The following is a 20,384-nucleotide window of genomic DNA, read 5'->3' as shown; positions in this document are numbered from 1 at the left end:
AAAAACTTAGAAAAACTAAAAACTTAGAAAATCTAAAGAAAAAACATATCTACACAAACTATTCATTACTGTCTGATTTATAGTCATGAAAAATCAGAGTTAATATGATCTCCCAAAATGTGAGGAATGACCAAGTAACACCCACTGATAATCATGAAGACTTACGTAACAACATGGAAAAATGTCTATCACAAGTTCTTTTTAATTTTTTAATTTTTATTTTTTAAAACAAATCTAGATTTTTTTTTTTTCTTTAAACAATTGCCAAGAATGGAATCAAAGATAAACAGAAGGCACAACAGTTTTGCTGTTTTTTTGTTATTTGTATTTTTGAGATTTTTGTTTGTTTACAAGTACAAATTACAAATTAAACACAAAAAAACTACTTCAAAAAAAAATCTAACAGTTCAAGAAAATCATATCAGTTGCATTCCAGACATTTAAAACATATCTCACAATTTCAACTTCAATGGTAATGGGCCAGCTGGCCCGTGGCACACTTGGGAGAATGCAGTGCTGACAACACCAAGGCCACGGGTTCGGATCCCTATATAGGGATGACTGGTTCATTCAATTGGGAGAGCGTGGTGCTGACAACACCAAGTCAAGGGTTGAGATCCCCTTACCGGTCATCTTTAAATAAATAAATAAACAAATAAATAAAATTTCAGTGGTAAAAACAGGTTTTAGAATTGTTTTCTGATCACATATCAAAAGAAAAAAACTCTATTAACACCTTTTATTCACTTTTGAACCATACCAGCAAGAACCAAAATTGTCAAATTTCCCAAAAGCAATTTCTCCATACCAGAAGGTAGTCATGACTATCAAAGAAGAAACAATTTGGGTTTTTTCTGCCTTTGAAATGAAATCAAATCCAGTATTTCTCATAGGCTTTTGAAACACGTAGAAAATAAGTAGGAAATATGCGAAAGAATGAAACATACCAATGTCAGTAATAAGCAAGACACATCCTTTGGAAAAATGGCTGTTAAATAAATAAATAAATACATACAGACAGACAGACAGACATATGTAAATCCAGTCTGTATATCTAAAGTAAGCAAAGAACTTCAGTCCTTTTTTTTTTCTTCTTTAAAAATCCATTACTCCTAAAATACCATTCCACAAAATTGGAAGTGAAGAACTAAGAGGTCAGGAGAGGGATGGGAGTGTGCACACACCATTAACACAAAAAGAAGAAAAACTGTACAAACTTAAGCAGTTTACAACAGACTAGAGTCATACTCCAAGATCCCAAAGGCTGGTTGAAGAAATTCATCATTCTGCAGTAGCTAGGGTTAGTACTGCTGCATGAATACCAGTGAAGAGCAATTCACTGCCTTGGAGCAGTGCCTCCTCCCCACTCCAAATCCTGGTTTCTGCACTTGCCTCCACCGAGAGGCCCTCTCATTCCACCACCCAGCCCACCTCAAGGGCCTCCAGGTCCCTACAGGCAGTGCACTCCACCGTCCCCTCCCCCAGCAGCTCGAGTCCTCTTCTCTTCCACATTCAGATGGACCTCATTTCTGAACATGATGGGCCTGTTGCTAAGGATCTTGTGAACAGGCTCAGAAGTGTCAGAAACGACAAAACCAAAATTGGGTAATTTCCCACCACTGTTAATGCACCACTCCACCACATTCCCACAATTTTGAAAGAAATCTTTAAGCTCTGATTTGTCCACCTCATGAGGCAGGTTGCCAATGAAGAGTCGGTGACTGTCAGGGTGTCTCACAGTTCCTTGGGGTTCAACATCACTTTGCTCATCAGCCTCGCGGATTGGCCTGGGTCCCCTCTGAGGAAGAATATTTATTTCTCAATCTCGCACTCTGATCCCTCTGAGCCTTCTGCAGTGTAATCTGAGATCGCGGCTTAGACTCTGGACCAGGTTGGGAGGCTGCTATTTTAACAACATGAGATGGTATCCCAGAAACTGGAACAGCTCCACTGGGTGGAAGGTTCTTACTGGTCACAGATGCCCAAGAAAATGTCCTCAAGTCTTCCTGTACTGTCCGAGTTGTGTCTACAGGTGCTGGTGAAGAACTCTTCTGAGTGTCCTCAGGAGCAGTTTCTTCTAATACTGGTTCAGGCTTTTCCTCTTGGATTTCAGATACAGGTTCCTGCTCCAGTACTGGTTCAGCAACAGGCTCCCCTAATTGTTCTTTCAAGTCATTGCTGACAGTCTGATCATACAAAGTTCTAGAATCGCCAGGTACCACCTCAGGTGTCTGCTGTCTTTCTTCAGGTTCCTCTGCTTCTTCCCCAGATTCCTTCTGAGGCTCAGTGACAAAGCCACCAAACACCTCATCTTGGTATCTGAAGATGTCACTGTGAGCATAAAACTTATTTGCAACAGAGCCCTCAGGAGCAAGGAAAAACATCTGCATGAATCTCCTCAAAGCCTAGTTGTTGCTGGAGAGCCCCTCACCTGGACCAGCACACCATCATTTAGAGTGGCATGCGCATCAACATGGCGAGTCTCGGTGTGGCAGGTGGTGAAGTTTTGTGACATTACTTTGCTATGGATTTCTTTCTGTCCACAGACTACGTCAGCTGGCGTTCTGTTCGAATCCAACCCCTATGGACATGAGAAGAGTTCTTTCCATAAAATCTAGGTAGCCTGTCTGGGGCCTGGTTTAGCAACTTGTAGTCCTTACTGTCTCACAAATTCCCACCCGACCAGCAGGGGACTAGGCTTCTCCATAACGATTGCTATTAATTCAGCCTCACTGGCCATCGTGAGAATGAAATGAGGCAGACAGGTTGCTCAGCACGGCGTCCAGCACACAGTGAGGGCTCAAAACGAATATTAGTTATTATTATCACTCATTATCCACGCACTCGCTGCTCCCTGCAAAACCAAGGCAGCACTTCTGCTTTGCGGGCTGAAGGGCTCTAATGGCACTTTAGTCGTAGGATGTAGCATGCCCACGAGGCCACCACAAGTTTTTTTTAAAAAGGCAGTACGCATAAGAGGAAATAGAAAACTTAAAAATGATTCCTTCCTTTGAAATAAAAAGAATACAATGATATAACAATGATGTGTCATTTTTCAGCTGTCAAACTAGAAAAGTATTTCTTCCTAATGAAAATCATCAGTTCAGAGGAGCATGTTGTGACAATCGTAGTGTTTGATTTGGAATGGGGCAAATTGACTCAAGCTTTAAGAAAGTTAATTAAAATGTTTACTTTGATTCAGAAATTCCATTTTTAATTATGTAAGTATAGAATAATCCTTATGTAAAAATATCGTAATCGCATTACTTGTTAGTGAAAAAACTAAGTTAAATATCCAGCAACACAGAATTGGTTAACTAAATAATGGTATGTTCACTTAATGAGACACTAAAGTCATTAAAGTGTTTGCTGGCTGGACCCTTAGCTCAGTTGGTTAGAACATGGCCTTATAACACCAAGGTCATGGTTCATATGCCTGTACTAGCCAGCTGGTGGAAAATGGCTGCAAAGATTTGGAGATATATGTTTTTGAGGTTGGTTAATGGATACAAAATCACAGCTAGACATGACAGATAAGTTCTAGTGGTCTACAGCAGTACTAAGCATCTATAATTAACAATAATTTATTCTATGTCCTCAATCAGCTGGAAGAAAGGAGCTTGAATATTCTCATCACAAAGAAATGATAAATTTTTGCAGTGATGAATATACTAATTACCTTGATTTAATTATCACACATTATATACATGTATTGAAGTGTAACTCTAACTATGAAATAGCATTCATGTGGGTCTACAAGCAGAATTTAGATTTAAATCCAACAGCAAACTAATGCCTTATTCTATTAGCTTATTTAGTACTCACAGCCACACAGTCCTATTTACTGACATACACTAAGGTTATAGAGACTTAATATGAAAACTGGGTGGTGCTGAAACCAAGGTCAAGGGTTCGGATCCCCATACCGGCCAGCTGCAAAAAAAACCCTGTAAAACTAGAATGGAGTAAAGTGGTAAAGTGCATAGGCAGGTCAGAGCACATAAGAATTCTCTTTCACCACCAGGGACTTGGGAGTTGTCTTAAAGATACAATGGTCAGAATGCCCAGATGTCTGCAGACTTTTCCTTTTGTCCTTTCTCTTGGCGGTTCTCAAAAGCCAGTGTGCCTAAGACTTTTCTGTGTAGGGTTGTATATACAGAACATATATACTGTGCTTCAAGTGAGTTTTAATGGATTTTCAAGAATAGTTTTCAGCATGCAGAATTTTTACTTTTCTAACCACTAGGCAATGTGTGACTGTTTTTTCCTTTGTGTGCATACTCTTGTTATTTGCATGATAAATAACACGCCTTTCAGCTCAGGTGGAGAGTACAAAACCCTTTTGAGTCAGGCCTGGCAGGTCAATGGGAGGTTAGCCAGAGGATCACCTCAGCCCTACTTCACATTTGTCCTGTTTTGGGTAAACGTGCCTGTAGCACTGTTTGAGCCAACCACCAGCTCCTCCACCAAAAGGTGCCGCCAAACTCACCTCCCTGATACCTTTACTCCAGTAAACTCCACACCAGCTTCGTCTTTGCTCAGCCTTTTCCTCCACTAAGAATATCTTTCCCACAACAAAAAGCCTTGGTAAACTCCATGAAGAAACTTTCTTTTTCTTTTTTTAATTGAGGTGAAATTAACATAGCAACAATTAACCATTTTAATTTAACCATTACAACTCAATAACACTTAGCGTATTCTCTAAGTTGTGCAACCACCTGCTCTCTCTGGTTTCAAAACTTCATCACCCTGTAAAAGCACCCCATTCCCATTAAGTAATCACTCTGTTTCCCCCAGCCCTCACCCCTCATAACTCATAATGTTCTTTCTGTCTCAACGTATTTGTCTATTATAGATATATCATATAAAAGGAATTATATAAAATGTGACTTTTTGGGCCGGCCCATGGCTCACTCGGGAGAGTGCGGTGCTGATAACACCAAGGCCCCGGGTTCGGATCCCACATAGGGATGGCCGGTTCGCTCACTGGCTGAGCATGGTGCTGACAACACCAAGTCAAGGGTTAAGATCCCCTTACCGGTCATCTTTTTTAAAAAAAAAAAAAAAAAATGGGCCGGCCCGGTGGCGCACTGCTACAGTGTGCCGCTTAGGAGCGCAGCGGCGCTCCTACCAAGGGTTCGGATCCCACCTACAGACCAGTTCCCGCTCACTGGCTGAGCGAGGTGCGGGCGCGGCACCGAGGTTTGCTATCCCGTTGCCAGGGCCGGCCCGGTGGCGCACTGCTACAGTGTGCCGCTTAGGAGCGCAGCGGCGCTCCTACCGAGGGTTCGGATCCCACCTACAGACCAGTTCCCGCTCACTGGCTGAGCGAGGTGCGGGCGCGGCACCGAGGTTTGCTATCCCGTTGCAGGTCCCGGTCCATTACGGGCGCGACGCTGAGGGTTGCGATCCGTTGCCGGACACGAAAAAAGACAAAAAGGAAAAAAAAAATGTGACTTTTTGTGTCTGGCTTTTTTCACTCAACACAATGTTTTTGAGATTCCATGTATAAACACTTCATTCCTTTCATGGCTAAATAATATTCCATGATATGTATACACCGTAATTTGTTTATCCATTCATCTGTTGATGGACACAATTGTTCCCACCTTTTAGCTATTATAAATAATGCTGCTATAAACACTCATGTACAAGTTTCTGTGTGGACATATTTTTACTTCTCTTGCGTATTGAGGAAACAGTTTCTCTACATTCTCACACAACACTTCTGACACCAATTCTGGAGAACAACACACATTCTCTCTCCCACTATACTCTCACAACACAGGACACTTCTATGACCAGATATAGGGTTTTTTCCCCACACACCAAGCAATTAATTCTGTACCAGACACCAGCTGGGTGTCCTATAATTCAATTCAATTCTGAGACTATTGGAGGTGGTGTCAGCTCCCACAGTTTAAGGGCTCAGCCCCACAAGACTGCCACCCACGTTAGACACCAATCACAAGCCCCAGGCTGTGACCTGTACTTCTGACTGGCTATAAATAGGGGTTCGGGTGTTGGTCAGTTAGCTCACTCAGTAGAGCATGGTGTTGACAACACCGAGATCAAGGATTTGGATCCCTGCACTGGCCAACCACCAAAATATATATATATATATATATATACACATAAGGGTCCCTATAACCCCCCCCCACCTCCTTGGGTGCAATAATTTGCTAGGATGGCTTACAGAACTCAAGAAAACACTTTACTTACATTTACCAGTATATTATAAAGGATATTGCAAAGGATAATATATATATATATATATATATATATATATATATATATATATATATACACATAAGGGTCCCTATAACCCCCCCCCACCTCCTTGGGTGCAATAATTTGCTAGGATGGCTTACAGAACTCAAGAAAACACTTTACTTACATTTACCAGTATATTATAAAGGATATTGCAAAGGATATAGATGAACAGCCAGATGAAGAGGTTCATAGGGTGAGGTATGCGGGGAAGGGACTCAGAACTTCCATACCTCCTCCAGGCCCACGACCTTCCACATGTTCAGCAACCTGGAAGCTCTGAAAATCTAATTGTTGTAAAGTTTTTATAGAGCTTGATTTCCAGCCACCCCTTACCCACTTCCCAGATGTTGGTGGGTGGGGCTGAAGTTCCAACCCTCTAATCCGGTAGTCTTTCTGGTGACTGGCCCCATCCCTAGGCTGTCTAGGGTCCCCACCCTAAGTCACCTCATAAACATGTCCAAAGGGGGCCGGCCCGGTGGCGCACTGGATAGTGCGCCGCTTGGGAAGCGCGGCGGCGCTCCCGCCCGAGGGTTTGGATCCCACATACAGACCGGTTCCCGCTCACTGGCTGAGCGAGGCGTGGGAGCAACGCCGAGGGTTGCGATCCCGTTGCCGGACCCCGGTCCGGTACGGGGGCAACACTGAGGGTTGCGATCCGTTGCCGGACACGGAAAAAGACAAAAAAATAAAAATAAAAATAAAAATAAAAATCCCCGGTCCGGTACGGGGGCAACACTGAGGGTTGCGATCCGTTGCCGGACACGGAAAAAGACAAAAAAATAAAAATAAAAATAAAAAAAAATAAACATGTCCAAAGGGGCTCATTATGAATAACAAAAGACACTCCTATCACATAAGAAACGCCAAGGGTTTTAGGTGCTTAGGGATAGGAACCAGGAAGAAAGACCAAATATATTTCATATTATACTACAGGTATGTAGGAGTGGAATTGCTGGATCATACGACAATTCTGTGTTTAGCTTTCAGGAACTGCCAAACTGTTTTCCATAGCAGCTGCACCATTTTATATTCTCACCAGCAATGCAGGAGGGTTCCTATTTTTCCACATCCTCACCAACAGTTATTTTCAGTGTTTTTTGTTATTTTCATTAAAGCCATCCTATTGGGCGTGAAGTGGTATCTCACTGTGGTTTTGATTTGCATTTTTTTAACAACCAATTACATTGAACAACCTTTCATGTGCTTGTTGGCCATCCGTGTTGCTGAAACCCAAAATTCCAGGTTCAGGTCCTTGATGAGCAGTTAAAGCCAAACACTGAAACACACTAATGCTTGGAAATAGAAGACAGAGAGCAAAATCTCTCAGATCCATTTTACCATAGAAATGTAAGGCAAGTTTTATGTAAGGCTAAGAGGTAAGGGAGGGTCTTGGGGCAGTTATGGGAAAGTCTGTTTCGTGACTTCAGTTAAGGTCTTAGGCAACGAGCTTCCTTAGCACCAGCAGTAGCTGGGGCTGGGTCCTCCAGTGGCCCGCAATTTCTTTGACAGCATTCATTCTTTTTGCAAAACAAACTCATAAATTCTCCTTGTGATCTTTGGGTCATCACTTCCAACTTGATGGAAAACCAGCCATCAGGAACTTTAAATTATATTATGGGAACAAGGGGTACTAGTCAGGAAGTTATCAGCTATCAGCAAGCCAAAGTTTAACTAACAGATCATTAATTTTCAGCCACTATTAAATTTTAAACTACTGAAATTTCATGGAGATCTGTTACAAACACTGAGAAGAAAAAAAAATTCCAGAAAACCTGTCGGCTTCATTTGTATATCTTCTGAAGAAATGTCTATTCAATTCTCTTGCTCATTTTTTAAACTGGGTTGTTTTAATTGTAAAAGTTCTTTATATATTTTTACATATTCTTACTTTATCAAATATATGATTTGCAGATATGAAGATACTTCAAAAAGCTCGTGAAAAGATTCATATTGTCTGTTAATTCTATTTTTCCAGAAACTTTTTAAAGTACCCTACTCCTTTCTGTAAGGTTCTTTCCCATTCTTCATCACATCCTTTGATGCGTTTTTTTGATTAAGTCCTATTTACCTATTTTTTCTCTTGCTTTTTGTGCTTTCAGTATCACATCTAAGAATCCATCACCAAATCCAAGGTCTTGAAGATTTACCCGTTTCCTTCTAACCTTGTAGTTTTAGCTCTCATATTTAGATGGTTCACCCACTAGAGTTAATGAGTGATATATGGAATACAGTACAGGTCCAACAACTTTACTGTTCTGCATGTAGTTATCCAGCTGTCCCAGTACCATTTGTTGAAGAGATTACTTTCTCCAATTAATGGTTTTGGTACTCTTGCCAAAAATCAATTGGCCATATATGCCAAGGTTTATTTTTGGACACTGAATTCTATTCCATTGGTCTATTATGTCTATCTTTATGCCAATACCATAGTTTTGATTACTGTAGCTTTGAAGGAAGTTTTGAAATCAAGCAGTGTGAGACCTCCAATCTGTTCAAGATTGTTTTGGCCATCTAAAAAACAGAAAAACCTCCACCATTGGAACTTTTATAGTGATCACATAGAATCTGTTTGGGGAATATTGCTATCATAATATTAAGTCTTCCAATACATGAAAATGTCTTTCCCCATTTATTTGGGTTTTCTAAATTTTCAGTTTTCAGTGTGTCTTTCACTTCCTTGGTTTGACTGATTCCTATGGTTTTTTGTTTTGCTTTTTCTTTTTTTTGGTTGATGTCCTAAGTGGAATTCTTGTCTTAATTTCCTTTTCAGATCGTTCATTGCTGGTATATAGAAACAGAAGATTTTTGCATTATCTTGTACCCTGCTGCATTCATCAGCTCTTGTAGCCTTCCTGTGGATTCTGAGATTTTTTTTGTATAGGATCATAACATCTGCAACGAGGTAGTTTTACTTCTTCCTTTCCAATTTGGGTACATTTTATTTCTTCTTGACTAATTGCTCTGGCTAGAACGTCCAGTACTATGTTGAACAACAGTGGTGAAAGTGAGATCCCTCGTCATGTTCCTAATCCTAAGGGAAAAGCTTTCAGTCTTTCACTATTATATTAGCTGTTTTTCATAAATCCCTTTAATATGTGTTTTAGTCCATTCCTGTTGCTTATAACAGAATACCTAGAATTGGGTAATTAATGAAGAAACAGAATGTATTTCTTATAGTTTGGAGGCTGGGAAGTCCAAAGCCAAGGAAACATATCTGGTGAGGCCCTTCTTGGGGTTGATAACTCTCCAGAGATGCAGGGTACTTATCACATGGCAAATGGCCTGAGCAAGACAGCTAATCTTCTCACTTGCTTCTTTTAAACCCATCAGAACCCCACCCATTACCACCCATTAAACCATCAATGGATTCATCCACTCACAAGGGTACAGTCTTCACAATCTAATCACCTCTTAAAGTCCCCACCTTTCAATTACCAAACAGATTTCCCACCCTTAACACTGTCACAGTGGGGATTAAGTTTTCAATACATGAAACTTTGGGGGACACATTTAACCCACAGCATGTTTAGAAAGTTCCCTTCTATTCCTAATTTGCTAGGTATTCTGATCATGAAAGAATATTGAAATTCTGTCAAATGCATTTTCTACATCTACTGAGATAATCCTTTTTTCTATTAACATGGTATAGTCCATTAACTTTATGTTGGACCACACTTACATTCCTGGAGTAACTCATTAACGCCCCAGTGGTACACCACTACCAGTCTTTTTTTTTTTTTCCTTTGCAGTTAGAATTATCTTTCCTCCTATACAGTAACTTAAGAACAGAGTGTTTACCATATTTCTGTACACTTGAAGCTTGATGCAGTAAGTATTAGAGTACTGCTCAATGATCCTCTCATCAATTGAACAAATACGTCTGGGGGAAGAGATCCCACAACCCAAAAGTTATATTAGGCTATACAAGGGTACTTTGGAAAGTTTATGAAAAAACAGAATTAAAAGGTAACACAAATCTTACCATGAACTTTTTGAAAATTCCTTGTATATATGTGTGACCTTGGGAAGTTATACTAAAATTGTTCCTCTCCCAATAGGATTCTAACTTTTAGCATATACTTCATACTTATTGGACACAAAAAATATGATAATTGAAAGTACTGCTCAAGGAGCTATCTAGATGAGTGCCTTCCCAAAAGGATATATATATCAATTCACACCCACGACAGTGTAAAAAGGATTATTGCAAAGTATTACCTTTGAGTTTAATAGATGAAATTGTCTCACTGTACTTCAATTTTGTAACTCTCTTAGTATATGAGGTTGCACATCAGATGCAAATATGCAGTAAAATATTTTATAGGGAAACAGCTAAGATTAGGGCTAATTTTTCCAAGGCAATCCTTCTTGACTCTATTAAGCACCTACTACATCAAAAATTTTTCTAAAAATAAATAGATACATCAGGTGCATTTATAATAGTCTCTTAAGAGTTTATTATAAACCAGTATCATGGGCCACAAGGAAATCAAAGTACTATGTACAGCCTTACAAGAAACAGACAGGGAGCTGAAGAGGGCCAAGATTAGTCTAGGGCCTTGGTGGGCACATTGCCAGGCAAGTGGGCCCTGTAAGGGAAATAGCATAACCTGGTGAGAATCCATGAACAACACCATAACAAACAAACAGATCTGTAGCAATGTAGCCCTGGGAAATCGGACCCACACTTCTGTGGAGCTACTTCCATAACTGTGGCCAACGGTCAAAGAAGGCCTGAAATAAGAGTAAGAAATTTAGTCAGTGCCTAATCTGCAACTCAAATCCCCAGCCACCCACACCCTGCAGGTATCAAGTGACCAGAGGGCTGTATATAGCATATGTGCTAACTAGAGACTTCTCTAGGGCTGACTGGATTCCTATGCCTATAAAACCCATGAATGGAAAACCTAACCCAAACTAGAGACACAGGGATCACCAAGTTTGGCCATGGCTATCTTAAAGGCCACTATAGCTTGGTGGAAAGAACACTGGGCTGGGAGTCAGGACACTGCTCTCTCTGGGCCTATTTTCTTATCCATGTGGGGGCTGATCTCAGCATTTGTAAAACTGGAGTTAAATACATAATAAATAGTACAGCAAAGCCCAGAGCCCCTCTTAATTACTAGACACTATCAAACCAAAGGACATAATATAATCTCATAACCTTTGTTGGGCATCCTCAGAATGCATTCTTTCACAGTGCCCTGAGGACACTGCCTCAGACCCTGAGAAGTACTCTGGATGCAAGGCTGCTCTAACTATTCTAAGAGGGAACGCAGGCCTCTTCCCTATCCTTCCGGTAAAGCTGTCCTCCAAGAGGTAATTTCCCTAGAGTTAAGGCCTGAAAGCCCACAGAATATGGTCTAAATCCAATCTTCCCTCCATGTCCCAACCCACTAGGCTGTCACTGCTACAGGCACTTACCTCGCATACCTGGGGGAGGGGGCCGCATCCCTGGAGGGGGCATGCCCATTGGAGTCCCTCGTCCAGGGGGGATCCCCATTGGGGGACCCATGGGAGGCCTCATACCAGGAGGCGGGCCCATCATGCCTGCAAGAGAAAAGCTCAAGTGTCTATCTTGAAAAGGTAGCAGGAAACATAAAAAGCTGTCCACAAAGTTCTGAGACAGATGACCATTCCACTCTATAAGCCTCTCTTAGCAAACTGGTACTTGAGCCAGGCTGGGGCTCTCAGTGGCTCTTGTACTGTTACTTCCATGGTCAGTCAGCCAAGCTGGATCTCAGAGTAATCCTGCTTAATTACACAAATTCATCATCAGTTTCAGTCAGGGTTATATCTCATCATGAATCCAGCTAAGGTACCTAGTATGAATTAGCACTAGTCTCTTTATGGGGTCCTCACCTGGGGGGGGTGCCCCTCGGCCCATAGGTGGGGGAGGACCCCCTCGGCCAGGAGGGTACTGGGTCGGGGCCCCAGCAATACTGGCCGTGGCAGCAGCTGCAGCGGCTGCAACAGTGCCTCTTCCTTGTGGAGTCATCACCTACAAGGAACACAGAAAGAGAGTTAGACAGAATAATACAGTGCAATACAATTTCCTACTCTCCTCCCCGGCTTGGTAAAGAAACAGCAGACACCAAATCTCCCCAAGCTACAACTCACAACATCATACTTCCTATCCAAAACCATGTGTCAGGAAAAATTGAGCTTGAATGCCCAATTCCCATCTTCTAGGCCTGAGTTTAAGGATTCCCAAACTAACTTAGAGAAAGCACCTGCATTTTCAAATATGACTGATGATAAGTTATGAGAGTATATTTCAAATGTTGTCAGGGAAACATTTTGCTATACTACATTTGGCTAAAATGCATTTTGTGCATTTTACTTTAATAGCACCAACATAATTTACAATGCCAAGTTTTCCTTTTTGCTTAATTCTGGGGCCACATATAAAGCACAATGAAATACTGAAAGCCTAACAATCACAGATTGGTCATTTTGGACTTATAGCCACCAGAAACTGTTGCCCTTTCCCCAACCCCTCACCTGTTGGGATGGACCACCAACCCCACGAACTGGCCCAGCAAGTCCTACAGGAGCCTGGGGCATGGGAACACCAGCTGGGATTCCTCTGCCAGCAGCCCTGCCAATCCCTGGGCCACCAGCAGCTCCAGCAAGTGGCACTCGGGCAATGCCAGTCTGCAAAATAAAGAAACACACTAAAATGCTCAGTGGCCTAGAAAATCAGAAGTACACTTTGGAATACCATTGCCAAGAGAGCCCCTCAGATTTAGAGAGCATCAAAACAGCTTATAAATACTGCCCACCCATATATACTAACACCATTCTTCCTCCATCCAAGATTATGTGTCTAGCTGTCACCACTGAAGCAGGCTAGAACTTGAGAGAAACATGCCACAACTCAGCCACCTATATGCACGCCTATGAAATTTAAACCAAGAGAAAGGGCCTGGGCTCCATTCACAAGGGCTGAGTAGACAAAAGCACTCCACCTGGCATCAAAGGGACACGAGATCATTCCCAGCTCTCTCATCTGCTGGGTGTCAGTGGGCAAATAATCCCACAATTCTAGGACTCAGTTTCCTTATCTACAAATAATGAGGTTATAGTAAAAGTGGCTATGGTCATGGAAATTTACAATGGGCTACATTAGAGTAGCCAACTGTACTGGAAGTAGGTACCAAGAATTATATACCATACATATGCTTTAAACCAAAAAATATGCTAACATCTCTTAGACTCATAATTGGAAAAAGATACAACATAAGAGTCCAAAAAAAGGAAATAATTACAATAAACTACTCACCTGAGAGTCATGAGCATGACTTAAAAAGTATAGAGCAACTAGAAAAATGTTTACTACATTAGGTGAAAAAGCAGAACAAATATTATATACACATTATGTGTTAAATACAAAAAGAGAAAAAAACCCAGATATAAGTGGATAAAAAATAACACAGGTTAAGGATTATTCTCTTGATTAACAATGTCTTAAAATGAAAAAGGAAAAACAAATTTGGTTAAATTCTCTAAAGCCTGCTCTGTTTATAAATATAGCTTGGTATCTACAAAACCAAGATTGTCTGGGATGAAATGTCAGTTTCACCATTTACTAGCTGTGACACCTTGGGCAAGTTATTAAACCCTTTTGTTTTATCTATAAAGTAAGAATAATTTATCTCAAAAGACTGTTTCAAGGATTAAATAAAATACTGAAGTGCTTGGCACACAGCAGATGCTCAATAAATATTAGACACTATCATTTGACTATCATTTGACTATCATTCTGTAACTGTATAAAACAAAATATACATGTATTCTATTATTTAGAGTTACGACTTTTTAAGGTCCACCTAGATTTTGTCATCACATTAAGAACTGACCCAGATGGCCTTAGGTACCTCCTCCAGTGACTCACTATGTACATTAACTGAGGAAGAGGTAGGCCTTTAAAATCAGAATACCCAAATTCTAGTTCCCCCCTCCACTCCTTACTTGGAGGGTAACCTCTTTAAGATTCCATTTATTATCTATAAAAAGGAGGCAAAAACCAGAGGATGCCTGTGAGGACTGCCCTTTCACAAGGCTTCCTGCTCTGACTCACATCTTTGGGAGGAGGTCCCTCTACTGTCATTGAGACCAGGTTCTCCCCCCGCAGCAGCACTAGACCGAGGACTCGCTTCTCTTCCCTTTCTGCTTGTTTGGAGTTCTTTGGCCTAAAGTCGGGTTTAGGAGAAGAGACAAAAAAAGCAAGGATTAGAGAGAGAGTAAAGTTCAGGTTCACCTGCCTAGTAGCCTCTAACATTTACTTTACACCACATCTCCTAACACATGGTACAGGAACTTTCCCCTAAGACGGCCCCTCTGGATAGAATTCACAGACTAAATATGTAACCCCTTAGGGGGTTGTCTACTTGTTTCCATGCCAAGAGGATGCACAGACGAAGGACAGGACAAGAGTCAAGCAAGTCCAGCCCTGGCTCAAGTGCTATTCCACAGCAACTACGAAGGCTTCTGCTTGGTCAAGTATTCTTTGCTATTACCCTGCTCCCTCCCTTCAGCTTTAAGGCCTCACCAATGTTGCCAGTGTCAGGAGACAGCCTAAACGATTCCTCAAGTCAGCAGAATCCCACCCACCCCACTTACATAGTGGATCTTTCTAGAACCAATTCAACCTCACAAGCCTATAATTCTGTCCCTCACCTCCCATCAGATATAGGAAAGCCACAAAGGAAAAAGATAAAAGAAATTTCACATATGTAGAAATTGAAATTTCACATCTGCTACATAGAAATTTTGCATCTTTCCTCAAAAGCACAAAAACAGAAAACCCCAAACAGCAACAACCAGAGAAAGATGAACAAAATATAAATGTAAACTAGGAAAAAAAACTGCAACAGGACGGGGAAGGGGGGAAAAAGCCAAAGCCAAGATGCTAGAAATAAAGGAAAGAGGCAAATATCCTGACTTTTAAAAATAAAAAGATTTTGTTTTGATAAAATTTTATATTAAATTAACTGGTTTTCTGTAGATGAAAACCATTTGTAGCTCATATTTTGTTATTTTTTTAATAATAAGCCCTTCCATAATATGAAAAAAATGACTTTCTGGGTACTTCTTTTCTCATAGATTCTTCTGTATTTTAAAAAATACATTTCAACAAATATTATCAGAATAAAGTCAGTTTCATTAAAAACACAGAAGGGAACCATTTGGAATAGTCCCACACTGCTCTGCTAGTCCCTCTCTAATATGTAACTGGCACTCATCCCTACCACATTTTCATCCTGTACTTCTTGACCTTGGGCCACAAAATAAAACAACAGCCCCAAAGGATAATCAAAGGGAATTCAAAGCCAGTGACAACATACGGACACCGCATATGGCAAAAGAGCTGGACGATCACAGAAGTCACATAACCTCTTTGGGCCTCAAGATGCCTTGAATGTAAAATAAGACAGAAAGCTAGACTCATCTTTTAATGGGCCAAAAGCTTGTAAGTCTTAGACAAGGGAGTTAGCCAATAACTTATGTAATTGCAGGGAAATAGAAAATATCTAAAATTGCTTCTATAAATGCCAACAAAAATCACTGGCCCCAAACCCACATGGGGAGCTGAGCACTTACCCTGAAGAGGGTCAGAAGCTTCTTAAAGCAGTTTCAGACCAGGCTGCATTGGGAGAGCCCTTTAGGCTACAGCTTTACAAATAGGTATTGAGGCCAGAAAATCAAGCTCTCCCCCCTTATACACCTGTGGGGAGAACATGAGAGCCCTTTACCCTAGTACCCAGGGGCACGCAAAGTCAAAGAAACAAAAAGCCTAGCAGCCCTTGTACTCACAACTTGTATTCTGCCAGAACTAGAGAGCAAGGCTTGCTGCACTAAGGAGATTTCTTAACGTTCAATGTCCCATTTAAGTCTGCCTTCTACAACAGGAGAGCAGACAGAAACCAACTAGCTACATTACCACCTGCCACTTGGCCCACCCACCCAATGCACTTTCGCCCTCCAGTTCCTCCCCTTCTCGGTCCCCTCCTCACTTGATCTTCCGGAACTCATCACAGTCACAGAGAATCAAATTCATATGCTTGTCGAAAGCCTTGAAGGTGCCGATGAAGATCCGGCCATCTTGCAGGATGCATCTCATCCTGTAGTCAATGTGCTGCAGCATCTTGCTGCTCTTGCCCACAGTCTGCAAGGAGAAATCAGCAGGGATGAGACTCTGCTCTTTTGGACCCATGCACCCCTGACCCTCCCTAAAATCTTCCACCACGGCCTTATTTTCCATATGTCTACCTTTCTCAATAGACTCTCAGCTCAGTCTTCTACCCACAGCCCCTTGCTGGGAATTCTCCCATGTCATCCTCTTTTCAGCCCGGACCTCTGCCCAGTAATCTGCTATTCTCCCTTCCCTTAAAATCAGTGTCTCTCATTTTATAATTGCCTTTGTCTATGTTGTATCAGTTTCAGGGGCAAGAGTGTACGGTGTCCCCAAACTAATCAAACTCACCCCTACTAGAGATTAGCCATCTACCATTGTGCAGATTATAGGTGTGACTCAAGTGCTGTGAACACCCAAATCCTTTTTTTTTAAATTTGACTTTTTGACTAAGTAAAGGGAGAGCTGGAATGGAGAGATACTAAAAACTCAATCGACAAGAAGCTTATTATCAGAAAGGAGTTAATCAGCTTGGAGGTTAGAAGAATGAAATCCCCCAAATAAAGAATTTGTTAGTGTGCCTCCAAGACTATTCTTGAGAAAAGAAAACTTTTCTGGTGGTCAGGGTGCTTATCAGCTTGATCTTTAAAAACATGTAACTTGCTACACTTAATCCTTAATCAATCCAACAACGTTTCTGCTTTTGTAGACTGGCTTCCAATGTAGCTTTGCTAAAATAAAGAGGCAGACTATACAGACATCACTATGTGAATTGTCAGGTCCCCTTAACATTTACAGTTCTCTCTAGGAAACAAACCACCTGGCATTTGATCTGTATATCCGCTTCCCAGCAGTCTGATCGGTATAGGCCAGTCCTAACTCATCCAAGTGCCTTCTATGTACCAGGCACTGTGCTTGCAGTTCATCTCTGTGAGTTCGAACTTATAAATGTGTAGATGAGAACCTTGACTCCACCATGATACTGCCTGCCATCCTGAAGACCTAGGTTACACGGTTTAGTCTCCCTTAGATGACCATTTTAATTGGCTTCTAACCACACGGACCTGAACCTTAATAGCTCACTGTGTGTCAAGCACTGTGACAAGCACTGCACACCTCATTAACTCCTCAAAATTGGGCCCATTATCATTCCTATTTTACAGATGAGATCACTGAGGCTGGAAGAGGCTAAGTAACTTGCCCTGTCTCACAGGGCCTGAATCCAGTGCCTATTCTAAACAATTCTCCAAACAGTATCTTACTAAGTTTCTCCTGCTTCCAGTCTCATTCATTCCATAACAGCTAGAGAGAGCTTTCTAAACACAACTAAGCTCATGACATTTTGCTGGTTAAAAACCTTCAGTGACATGCCTCACCACCAACAGGATAAAGTCACACGCACCGCCTTTAGTAATCAGGCCCCGCCAATTCCTCCTGTCTCATTTTTTCTCTTCTCTCTCTCCCTTCCTTTTTCCTCCAGCAACTTTCAGTTGTGCTACCCTTCTTGCCTTTGCTCTTGCAGTTCTCCGGGTCTGTAACACTCCCTCCCATTTTCGCGGGAAATTTTCTGCCAGTCTTTTACGACTCCGCTGAGGAACCATCTACCCGGAAAAGCATCTACCCCGCCCCCTGCCTGCCGTTACTTTTACCTAATGCTCAATTACCACACTGAATTATATTATCCGTGTCCCCAACTAGAAAATGAACCCGGTGAAGGAATGAAACATATTTCATGGTCTAGCCCCAGCCCCTGGGAAGTCAGACATAAGCAAACATACCAATAGGCTGAACACATATGTGGAACTCTTCTTCCAAACATTCTCTTTTAACCTCCCCCTCCCTCTTCCCCATCCCGTTCACAAATCTAAGCCTTTTACCGGGTCCTCCCGCGGCTCTAGTGTCTGCTGGGAAACCCCGGACATAGGTTTATTCAGCAAAAGTCTACTTAGTGCCCACCGGGTCCCAGGCATCAGGGCTACAACGGTGTGGAGAGCCGCGGTTCTACCCTCGCCCCACCGAGTGACCCCGGCCTCCGTCCCCCGGTCCCGCTCCGCGGAACAGCCAAGGTCCGGGTCTTCCGTGCCCCGACCGAGCGTCCGCGGCCCGGGCCTTCACCGCCATAAGCGGCTCCAACCCACGGCTTCCTCCCTGATCAGTCGCGGCCCCCACTCCGCGACAGACTCGGAAGCTGCTGCGCCGCCGGCCCGCGCCTCCTCACCATGGTGGCGGTTCTGATGGCTCCGATTCCCGCCGGATTCGCCTCCGCAGAGGCCTAGTCGTCCGCCAGCAAGCCGTTTCCCGCCGCCACTACCGGAAACGGATCCGCTGGCAAAATGCAGCCGGGTAGAAGCTACTTCCGGTGCCAGCGCACGGCTCTTGAGTTCCTGGGGTCTTGAGTTCCAGCCAGGCGGGGAGCTGTATGTTGGAGCGGAGGTGGAGCTGGGGGCGGGGCTTTGACCTTCTGAGAGAGGTTTAGGATCCTCTTCAGACACCTGCCTCGCCTAAGTCCGCACTGGGCTGCTCCTCGTCACACTCTTCCTTCCTCCCTCCGCGCATCGCCTCTCGGTCCTCATGTCCCACTGTTCTGCCCGGTTCTCTCCTTTACAGCCACTGTCCTTGCTTTTCCGTGAACTGGGTTGAAATGCTCTTGTCTCAGCACTTTTGCATCTGCTTTTGCTTCTGCCTGAAACGCTAGTGTCCCAGCTGTGTGCACGGCTCATGTCCTCACCTCTTTCAAGACGAGCTTAAATAACATTTTCCCATTGAGGACTTCCCTGGTCACCCTGTTTAAAACTGCAATCTTCTTACCCACCTCACCCCCATCTCTGTTTTATATTTCTCCTTAAATAGAAGTAGACTAACGCGCTATTTAACACGCTCTATAGTTATTTGTTAGTTATTTTATTATCCCCCTCCATTAAAAGGTAAGCTCCATGAGGGTATGGATTTTTCTTTGTGTATTGTTCACTGCCGTAATGTCTAGAACACTACTTAGCACAAAATAAGTGTTCAATAAATATTTGTTGGATGGATGGGTGAATGAATCTCATCTAGTCCCAGGACGTTTAAATACTACCTATATGCCCAAGTCTTTCAAACTTATCCTGTAACCCTGGTCTCTTCTAACTCTTGGCCTTTTTTATTAGTCACCTGCCTGACATGGATATCATATAGGTATACTAAATTTAACATGTTGAAAACTGAATTCTTGATTCTATTCGCTCTTCCTCCCCAAACCATTTCTCCACCAATGTTCCCCATCTCAGGTGTTTCTTGGGTTAAAAAACAAAAAAACAAAACGACAAATTTGAAGCTTACTTGATTCCTCTCTTTCTCTCCTATCTCATAATCAACCCATCAGCAAATCCTATAGACCCCACCCTTGAATGTGTTGAATATTCTGTTGTCACCTGCTCCATTGCCACCACCATCTCTGTCTTGGATCACTGAACAGGACCCTAACTGGTGTCTTTGCCTCCTCTCTCATTCTGACAGCAGCCAGAGAGACCCTTCTGTGATGTACTGGGATTATATCATATTATGTCATTGCCCTGCTCTACACCTCCCAATGTGGTCTTTCATGACTGCCTTCTTAATCACTAACATAATGTTTTCAAGGTTCATCTGTGTTGCAACACATGGCATTCCTTTTTATGGTTGAATGATATTCCATAGTACAGATATACCACATTTTGCTTATCCATTCACCAGGTGATGGACATTTGAGTTGTTTCCACCTTTTGGCTATTATGAATAATGCTGCTATAAACATTCATGTACAAGTTTTCATGTGGACATATGCTTTCAATTTGCCTTGGATATACAGCTGGGAATTGAATTTCTGGGTCATATGGTAACTCTTTTTAATCATTTGAGGAACAAAAACTTTGTTTTCCAAAGTGGCTTCACCACTGTACATTCTCAATAGCTGTGTATGAGGGTTTTGATTTCTCCACGTTCGTCAACACTTGTA

The 20,384-nt window shown here is 42.2% G+C and overlaps 1 protein-coding gene and 1 pseudogene across 2 annotated transcripts; both read right to left on the bottom strand.

The window, feature by feature from the left end:
* Positions 1 to 725: 725 nt before the first annotated feature.
* LOC103610530 lies at positions 726 to 4,817 on the bottom strand (annotated as a pseudogene).
* A 5,885-nt stretch (positions 4,818 to 10,702) lies between these two features.
* SNRPB (small nuclear ribonucleoprotein polypeptides B and B1) lies at positions 10,703 to 18,799 on the bottom strand. Of its 2 annotated transcripts, none has more exons than XM_008594678.1 (7): positions 18,630 to 18,799; positions 16,293 to 16,444; positions 14,357 to 14,468; positions 12,778 to 12,930; positions 12,136 to 12,274; positions 11,698 to 11,823; positions 10,703 to 11,007 (listed from the first exon to the last, which is right to left on the bottom strand). In XM_008594678.1, the coding sequence occupies exons 1-7, from the start codon at positions 18,630 to 18,632 to the stop codon at positions 10,997 to 10,999; spliced, it is 696 nt and encodes a 231-aa protein (XP_008592900.1). In that variant the 5' UTR covers positions 18,633 to 18,799; the 3' UTR covers positions 10,703 to 10,996. The 2 variants fall into 2 exon arrangements, with proteins under 2 accessions (XP_008592900.1, XP_008592901.1); XM_008594679.1 differs by having other exon boundaries at positions 11,707 to 11,823; positions 18,630 to 18,728.
* Positions 18,800 to 20,384: the final 1,585 nt, after the last annotated feature.

This window comes from Galeopterus variegatus, unplaced genomic scaffold (assembly GCF_000696425.1).
Source record: "Galeopterus variegatus unplaced genomic scaffold, G_variegatus-3.0.2 Scaffold11278, whole genome shotgun sequence".
In the NCBI taxonomy this organism is placed as follows: domain Eukaryota; kingdom Metazoa; phylum Chordata; class Mammalia; order Dermoptera; family Cynocephalidae; genus Galeopterus; species Galeopterus variegatus.
The sequence above is the reverse complement of the archived record's forward strand: the minus strand, read 5'-3'. Positions and strand labels throughout refer to the sequence as shown.